Here is a 9,133-nt window from a genome sequence, read left to right on the forward strand (position 1 = left end):
AAATGCTTAAAAATATTGTTAGAGAAATATATTTTTTTCTGATTTCCAACCCACCCAAAATATTACGCTTTGTCTTATGATTGCCTGAAAGGTGCGAGGTCGGGAATAGGAAAAACAACTCAGTTATGTATTTTACTTTATAAATGTATTCATAAAATATCGGCCACCTTTGGCTTCCATATAGAAAGGTTCACACCGGAAGAAATTATTCAGGTATAGCAACAAACTAACTAACTAACTAACTAACTAACTAACTGTTGATGTAATACAAATATGGTTTATTTAGTAAAAGATACAATTCTAAAGTATTATGAGAAAAATGACTCTTTCCCCTTCACATAATCCAGTTCACCCTCCAGTAAATCACAGCGTCCTGCAATCCTTGAATGACTTTCATTTCTCAGGTACCGTTGCTATGGTAACCACTCCCCCGACCTTGAAACGGTGCGTTCCTTCAGGCCTCCGACGTGCCGTCATCAAAGATAAACAGAGAACAAGAGAGCAACCTGTGGAGAGAGACAGCCGCAGGATGTCCCATAAAGCAACACACAGCAAGGGACATCTTTATAATGAGGCTTAATGTTGTTAATACAACTTCATTTAACTGACACATATCATGAAATCATGAGGGTTTACTAGAGCAACACTTTATTTTGTTTTACCCAAACATTTGGTTGGTTTCCATCTGTGTTCTCCACATTACCTGATGTGGCTGCATTCCATTTCAAATTGCTGAATTAAACAGACTTGGATTTTGCTCATGAGTGTAAAGGAATACAACTATTAGCCTACTATCACAAAAAACACAGCTAGAACATAAATGATGGAATTATCTTAAAATATTTTAAACATTACTTTTATCTTGGATTAATTCAGCATTAGATAAAGTTGGAGAATAACCTCATGAATGAATTACATTAAATTAATTGGATGATTAAAAAAATTAAAATGGTTAGTTGTAGTGCTATTATGTTAAAATCCTCTCATGTTTAGTAATCTGTAACCCGTAACTATAGCTGTCAAAGCTAACATATAAAGTAACATATAATAAAAGGAAATTCAGTTCAGTAATCTCACTTTGACAACAGTGCTTGAAAACATGCTTGGGTATTTTAACCACTTGATTCATTTTTTTCATCAAATTCTTGAGTTATGTCTAATCTTATTTTTCATTTTTTTTACCAAGTAATTGATGAAAAATTATTATGCCTCGGATAAACCTTACAGGCTAAGATACTGCCACTGTGCAAAGCCTTTTCATTTTCTATTTTCTGCTCCACACCTCTGTTAATTGCACTTCCTGTCTCCAATTAGTGAGCGTGGTGCAGCTGTGAGATCCACACAGGTGCAAAGAGTTCCAGCTCATTAGCCGAGGCCTCCCTCCCTTTGTCTGCTTCAGTGTTCATGCTTAAGAAAGCTGCAGAAGAAATTCTGTGTTTCTAACAAAATGGGTTCCTGGCAGCTTTTGGTGTTTGGCTTTGTTCTTGCCTGTGTCGGGCTTAGTGACGCTAGATTCCTTTTGAGTTTGAGCAGGCCAACCTACTTTGGAGTTGAAGTGGAAATAGACTCAGAACCTGAGAGAAAGCACTCCAGGGAGTCTGTTCAGCACGATGACAGCCTGCAGGCAGAGCAGGTCCAGCCAGGAGAACAAACTCTCTCCTGGAGGTTTCCTAAGGATCCAGTGGAAACAGTGAGAAAGGCCCCTGTGAACTTTTCACCCAGGCAGCCGGTGAACACCAACCGTGTTGCAGTGAGGTGTGGGGAGAGCAGGGTCCAGGTGGAGATAAGCCAGGACCTGCTGGGCCGGGGCACCCTGATAAAGCCGGAGGAGATCACCCTCGGTGGTTGTTCAGCCACTGAGGTCGACAACTTGGCTCATGTGCTCGCCTTTGAGAGTGAGCTGCACGGCTGTGGCAGCACACTAGTGGTATGACGTTTTTATTCATAAAGTGCATTGATTATTTCCACCTTTACCGGAGGAAGTTTGAAACTATTGTCAGAGATGGGAAGTAACTAAATACCTTTACTCAAGTATGTATTTTTACCCCACTACAACCTTTAGTTACTTTACTTTTTGGATTAATAACATGAAATATAATCAACTCTTACATTAGACTTTAGTTAAACCTGGAGTAAATTCACAAGCTACCCTGCAGTATACAAAGTCATTCAAACTAGCTGCAACTTTACCAGGTGCGATAAACGCATGAATCCATCAATAATTATAATCAAAACATATGATTTATATTCTAAAAAGACCAATCTACAGAATGAGTACTTTTACTTTTGGTACTTTAAGTATATTTTGATGCTAACACTTTTTTACTTTGAGTAACAGTTTGAATACAGGACTTTTACTTGTAACAGAGTATTACACTCTGGTACTTCTGCTTTTACTCAACTACAAGATCTGTTTTGATAAATAAACCCTTATTTTGAATTTTATTTTTTCATTATCAAATAAACTAACTACATTAAAATCTCTTGACTTCTTGTCCTCGCTGCTAAGCTAAAGGCGGCTATTTTTTGGCGGGTTTACTTTAAGTAGTCTCATTTAGTCACAGACAGTATTTACTGACGTGTTTTATGTTGTAGAACAAACATGAACGTTTGTTTGCTTGTGTTACCACTGACCTTGCCATGCTTTTGTATATTTACTTATACTTTGAATGCAGGAATTTGACTACCAACAGAGTATTAAGTATATATGAATACCTCTTCCACCACTATATTACACTTTCAGCCATGAAATGTGAACCATTGTTCCCTTTCTTCTCTAGATGAGAGAGAATTCCTTCATTTATGCTTTTGCACTGGTCTACAACCCCAAAGTGTCTGGCAGGAGTCCCATCGTGAGGAGCCAGAGCGCTGTCATTGGAGTGGAGTGCCACTACCCGAGATGAGCTGAGAGCTGGACCGACCTGCAGAAACCCACTTGAATTTACTTTACAAAAAAAAGAAAGTTTTATGTTTAATAGCAAAGCACAATAAAAGTTTTAATGTCTAATCACACTGGTTCTTGCCTGACTTAGGCCGTAAACTAAAGGAGACACAAACACATGACTGAATTTCCTGATGGGTTCACAGAATCTGATGGGTCGAAAAGAAAATGGTGCAACACCTTATGTGTTCAGCACTCGACTATGTGGCACAATATCAGGCCAGACAAGTGTCTGTCAGCTAGGTGTGTCTTTTGTTAACCCTAAATGCACAAGTATGAATCCACCTTTACTTTATTTAAAATGTGTTTTTACTCTTTAGGATTAGCCCATGAAAAATACATTGTTTGCTGAAGCTGCCCCACTTATTGATGAATATCACATCGTAATTTCCATTTGTATATGGTTAAACTAGCCCCTGGTTTACACGGATGGGACATTGTTGGAATTGCTTATTGTTTCACAAAATTGAAGAATGGGCAACCCATTTTCAGCAACTATTCTTGTTAAAAAATCACAAGTCTCCTCTCTACCTGCATCACCAGGCTGTCAAGATAGACCACTCCCCTACCCAAGCCTGTATAACCCTGCCCTTTCAGGCCTGTCACTCCTTTCTTTCCCTCCAAAAACGGCGGGCAGAACAAAGGAAAGGACTGAGTTTTCACATGGACTTTACACCTGTTTGTACCTTGAATATTTGATATAAAACAGATGGTTTTTATTACTTGTTTTGCTAGATCCCAAATTATGTTTTCCTCTGTTGTGAGGAAAAGGCAGCAATTTATTTCTGTGGATGCATTCGTGATGTAACTGCTTGACAGCCCTATTTAGGATTATTTTGTTGTCATAAACCTGACCTGTAATATGTTATTATTATAGAAAAAAACAATCATCTATCTACATCCATCTTTTACCATTCACCATTCATTTACCAGCCTTGAATGTATTAACATGTTAAACAGCCTTTGGATCCAGTGTTTTAATATGCACACCACCTGAGATGTTCAGTGAACCACACCGTCATCATCCATAGTTTTTTTCATTTCACAAATTCATACCAGGCTTCTGTAGTGTAGGGTGAGCCATTTTTCAAATGAACGAGGTATACTATTCTCTATAATAAATCAATCCACTTGATGCTTATCCAGTAATATTGATAATCTGTCTCACTTTTTCACTCATTTTTTATACAATGGACACATATGTCAAATGTCAGTCTGAATATTTGAAGTGTGAGGCAAATGGCAAGTCAGTCCTGTTATCAGGCTAAGATTGCAATCTAAATGTGTAGAATTGGAAAAGGTGTTACTTTGGCACCTCCAGATGTACTTTCATAACAGACACTGTGGCGCTTTTATCAATTAAAAAAAACCCTGTTTCAATTAATTCTACCATGACCACAAAAAAAGTCATGCTTAGGGTCTGAAATGTCTTCTATTGTTGAAGTCTATGCAACCAGTGTGCTTCTCATCCGGAACACTGATGCTTGTCCAGACATGATGGTGTAGGTGTGGATGATCCCGCTGTCAGCTCTGGCAGCAGAGTGGAAATCCTACTCCCCGCTGAGGAGAGAATGAATGCTAACAACAGTCCTTTTTCTTCCAAGTGGGTTAGCTGTTAATGAAATGTATGCTTTATTTATCCTTCCTGGAACTCTGCCTGCGAGCTGCACGCTGATGTTTTATCGCTCCAGGAGTTCAGACCTTATCAAACCATCCCTGGGAAATCTCTTCCATGCTGAAGCCCATGTTGTTGACAAAACTTGTCACGACAACACGCAGAAGTTTTACTCTGTTTGAGATGTTCCTTGAAACCCTACACTGAATCATTGAGCTTGGTTTAATTTGTAGAGCTGCTCAGAACATCACTTTTGATGAATTAATCATACAATTGGAATGGTGTGCTGTCACCTTGGAGCTGCAGCTTTTTCCAGCGACCTCACAATTACATCCTTCATCAGCATCTTGAATAAAAGCGTGCTTTAGCTTTCCGTATTGATTTTAAACAAACAATGGGTTACATTTTGATTTGATGATCATCTAAACATGCATTTGACTGAGTAATAAGATCCGTGCAAAGCAACATCTGTTGAGCGTGTTTATGTGAGGGGTCTCTTTCATCTCACCCATGGGTCTTCACCAACCCCCCTCCAACAGTGAGGAGGGGGAGGCTTGTTCTCCGCAGCACTGCTCAGAAATGTCGAGTTTCTGGACTATTTTCATATATGTGTGGATTTCACAGAAAATCCTGCCACTATGAATGAGGCTATTTTAGCATTTTATCACTTGAGAAGTATGTTTTATTCAATGTTTCTAATGATTAATGTGCATAAATACAAGTAATACATAACTTTGATCATCATATTTTGCTCTGAATGATCAACTGCATTTTAAAATGTTGGTTTGTTGATATACAAAATAAGGTTTGAGTTTATGTTTAAATTCTCAGAATTCCTAGAACATGCAATTCATTTATATTTTTCAGATACCATTACAGGATAGTTTTGGTATGGTGTTAAAGAGGCCCTATTAGCTTTTTTTTGTTTTCCCTTTCCTGTAGTCTGTTATATAAGTGTGCTTATAAATGGTCTGCAAAGGCTAAAATCCCAAAGTTCTCTCCAGAGGGAGTTTCTCTCCCCCCCCTCCCCTGCCTGGCCCATGCTAAACCCTTCAACCAAGTTTATGGAAAATCAAAAATCTATAAAAGTTTTTTTTTAAAACCAGCCTGTTGTTTCATGAAATAAGTCAACATGACGTAGTTAGCAATTGACTTATAAGGGATGATGGTATTGTTAGAGTACCAGGCAAACAAATTACATTAGCTTTTATTTGCACAGTATCGCTGCCTATCTGCCTAATTTAGAGTGCCATTTCAGAATGGGTTAGGTGTTAAAAAAAAATCCCAGTGAAGCAAAGTCACAATTGTTTCGTCTAAAAGTCATGGAGGGTTAGGAATGGTAAAAGTCAAAGCCATGTGGTTTCACTGTGGGTGTTACTTTGTTTTGTGGCTTTTGAAAAACTCAATTGTGACTGTGCATTGCTCCTAGAAATGTTTTCTTGTGTTTTTCAAATGCCTTTTTCTTTAAGCTCGAAGCATTACAAACTAAATATAATTTCCCCCATTGTACTGTACAGCGAGAGCATTACAATCAATAGGAAAATAAAACTAAATCTGAATACATGGCGAGATGCATGAGAGGTAACTTAGAAAATGTACATTTTTAAAGAATGAATCTTAATTGTAATATCCTGAATTACTGCTCATTGAAGGTGATAAACTACAAGTTTGCTTTTTTTAAAACAAGAATAACCGAGAATAAAGAAATGTAGCCAAAGTGGTACCTTATCAATTGATCCATTAAGCAACGGGCCACACTGTCTCCTTGCAAATATTGTGGGAAGTTATATTTTGATAGATTTTCATGCTCCAATAAAATGTGGATGTGTGTTTTATTGGACACACATTTCAGCCTGGAATATTGATTGAATTAGAAGTTCTGGCTTGTTTACCGTCTGTCAGGCTGTACGTCACAACCAGCTGTAAGCGGATGGTGCCTCTCATTAGTGCATCGATCTGCTTAGATTAAGGTTGTTTGACAAACATCGTAATATCCATGACTTCCTGGGGCAGGAACCTTCCATGTTTCCATTAGCTGCTGATGTCAGCTGGTATCTTTGTAAATATCTGTCATTTTGTATTTATTTATGACTATTTACACTACTCAGGGGTAGGAAGAACCCAGTTAACAACCTTTGTCATCTCATATAAAATGTGGGTGTCACAAAGTTTAGTCCATATTTTATGTTAGGTTTTATTGTTGTTGTCTTGATCTTTGATACAGCAGAATAGAAAAATCACTTCAATGTCCAAAGGGTTTTTTGTCACCGTTGTCTGTATTTGGTTTGGTTTGTTAGACGTATATGTGGCATTTCAGCTGCATGGTACGACACGTCTCTTTGAACTTGTTGTGCTCAGTTTTATAGATAGTACCTGGTAGTTTTCCAAGTATCTCCACAACGTCTGCGTTAAATGACGCAATATTTAAAGGTTAGGTTAAAACACAATTTGTAACATTCTGCACAAACCCATGACTGGTAAATAGCCAAGTTACCCTCACAATCAGCTGGAATTTATTTTCACTTGACCCAGATTTGCAGCCCATAAAAATAACTCGGTACCCTTTGCCATACATTTGACCGAGTGCATACAGTACATTCCTTTTTTGATTGCCTATAAAAGGATTCAGCAAGTATCACATTGAATATGATGTGAAGGCAGAGTCTGGTGGCAGTGATCAGCTGTTGATCCCGCCTAAACTGGAGGGGTTTATCTGATAGTCGAGCTGAGCCATTCCATACTGGGCATTACTCAAGGCCGGATTTGGAACTCCCTGTGGCCCTAATGCTCCAGGATTAATATACTGCAGAATGTGTGAAAATATTTATTACATCACAATAAATAACCAAGCCAAGCTCATGGGCTAACAGGGAGGGCCGTGTTGTAAAATGTTATATATTTTTGGTCCAGAATGGGATATGTTGGAATAAATGAGAAAGATTGGCATCACGTTTGGTATTCACTTTCAGAGGAGGAACCCCACTTGACTGGTGATCAACTGACTTTACCTCTAAAATACTAACATTAGCAGTTAACCAATTGTGTGCCTTGAAGAGGGTTAAAAATCTAGTTTCAGATGTTTTATTATTTCAGGTGTGTGTTCAGTTCACCACACAGTAGCCTACACCTGGGACCAAATTTTTTCCATCACAGAAAAGAAACATGTTAAAGCATTAAGACGTTGTTGAGTTAAGAGATGTCTTGCTATAGAATAGTCCAAACGGAGAAACAGGTACATTTGATGGAGTTCTTCAGTAAAACAACATCCATTAGGCTTGACTGGTGTTACCCTGGTTGTTAACTTAAAGGAAAAACCGCTGTATGCGATGAATGGGCCAACATTTATTGCTGCATTGTTGTCATGGCAACCAACACAACAGGTGAGAGTGGCAGATTTACAGGCCCATAACTCTGCTCTGAATCTGTTGTTCCATATGTGGGTGGGACTGTGAGGGATACATTTAAAAATAGTACTGCGCTGGTGTTTTTGGAGGATTGGCAGCTGAAATCAGGACATATGCAGAACATCAGAGATGAATCAGGACACTGTGTGTCTGCTCAGAAAAAACAGGATGTCTGCTCACACTGCAATATATTCCACACACATTCAGGTGCAGGCCATATGTACTGTCCTCCAGCTGAGGACATAATCACCTTGCTGGTTTTCATTCATGTGCTTTTTATGGGTAATAAAACTTTTATATTCCTATATAATTATATATCTACATCTATACATGAAATATCAACAGATCACTTTCATAGCATATCTGCATATCAGACAAGCCTTACAAAATGTGTAAATTCTTCTTCTTTATACATCTTTATCATAAAATATTTTATGTGTAGAACCTCACAGTGTATGTTATCCTGCAGCTAAAACGAGGGTTCAAATTAAGTTTTCTCTTTTTGGTGTTAACTCCTAGAATAAAAGTGTAAAAACTCCCACGCCCTGTCCAGATTACTACTGCGATACATGATGTTTAGGGTGACACGGCATTCATCCAGTATATGAAGACAAAAGCAGTGCCATTTATATTTTAAAGAAAGTATTATGCTTTTTGGGGGGTTTTCTCTTTCCTGTAGTGTGTTATATAGGTTTTTGTGCATATTTGCACCTTTGTTTACTTCTGTAACATTATGACACCACCATGTAACACTTGCGCTCCTATCGGCTAGCACTCCAACACATGACACGTGATAGGCTAAGGGGCGGGACATCTCTTACTGGTTTATCAACCACAACAGTGTCGGCCTGTTTTTGGTTCTGAAAATTCAGAGACACTTTGTCAGCCATCATGTGATAGGGATTCATTTTAGATTGTGATGTGTACCTTGGTGGTTCCATTACAATAATACTTAATCTTTACAATATGTTTATTATTAAATAGATGTATATTTGCCTGATTCTCAAGGGGGGACATTCGTATGTGTAATGAGTAAGGCCATAGAGCAGGTTTACCTAGCAGAATGGATATCGAATATTACCTGCTTTCCTGAGTATGTAGCAGTATGAGCCTCAAGCTGTTTTTCATCTGCTATCACTGAACACCCACAGACTGTGACTCACCGAGCGACAT

The 9,133-nt window shown here is 38.3% G+C and overlaps 1 protein-coding gene across 1 annotated transcript; it reads left to right on the forward strand.

Annotated features, from left to right (window-relative positions):
- The first annotated feature begins 1,315 nt into the window (after positions 1-1,315).
- On the forward strand, positions 1,316-3,794 carry LOC104957231 (zona pellucida sperm-binding protein 3-like). Its single transcript, XM_010784834.1, has 2 exons — positions 1,316-1,927; positions 2,781-3,794. The coding sequence occupies exons 1-2, from the start codon at positions 1,448-1,450 to the stop codon at positions 2,901-2,903; spliced, it is 603 nt and encodes a 200-aa protein (XP_010783136.1). The 5' UTR covers positions 1,316-1,447; the 3' UTR covers positions 2,904-3,794.
- Positions 3,795-9,133: the final 5,339 nt, after the last annotated feature.

Source organism: Notothenia coriiceps, unplaced genomic scaffold, assembly GCF_000735185.1.
Source record: "Notothenia coriiceps isolate Sejong01 unplaced genomic scaffold, NC01 NC01_scaffold00026608, whole genome shotgun sequence".
In the NCBI taxonomy this organism is placed as follows: Eukaryota; Metazoa; Chordata; class Actinopteri; order Perciformes; family Nototheniidae; genus Notothenia; species Notothenia coriiceps.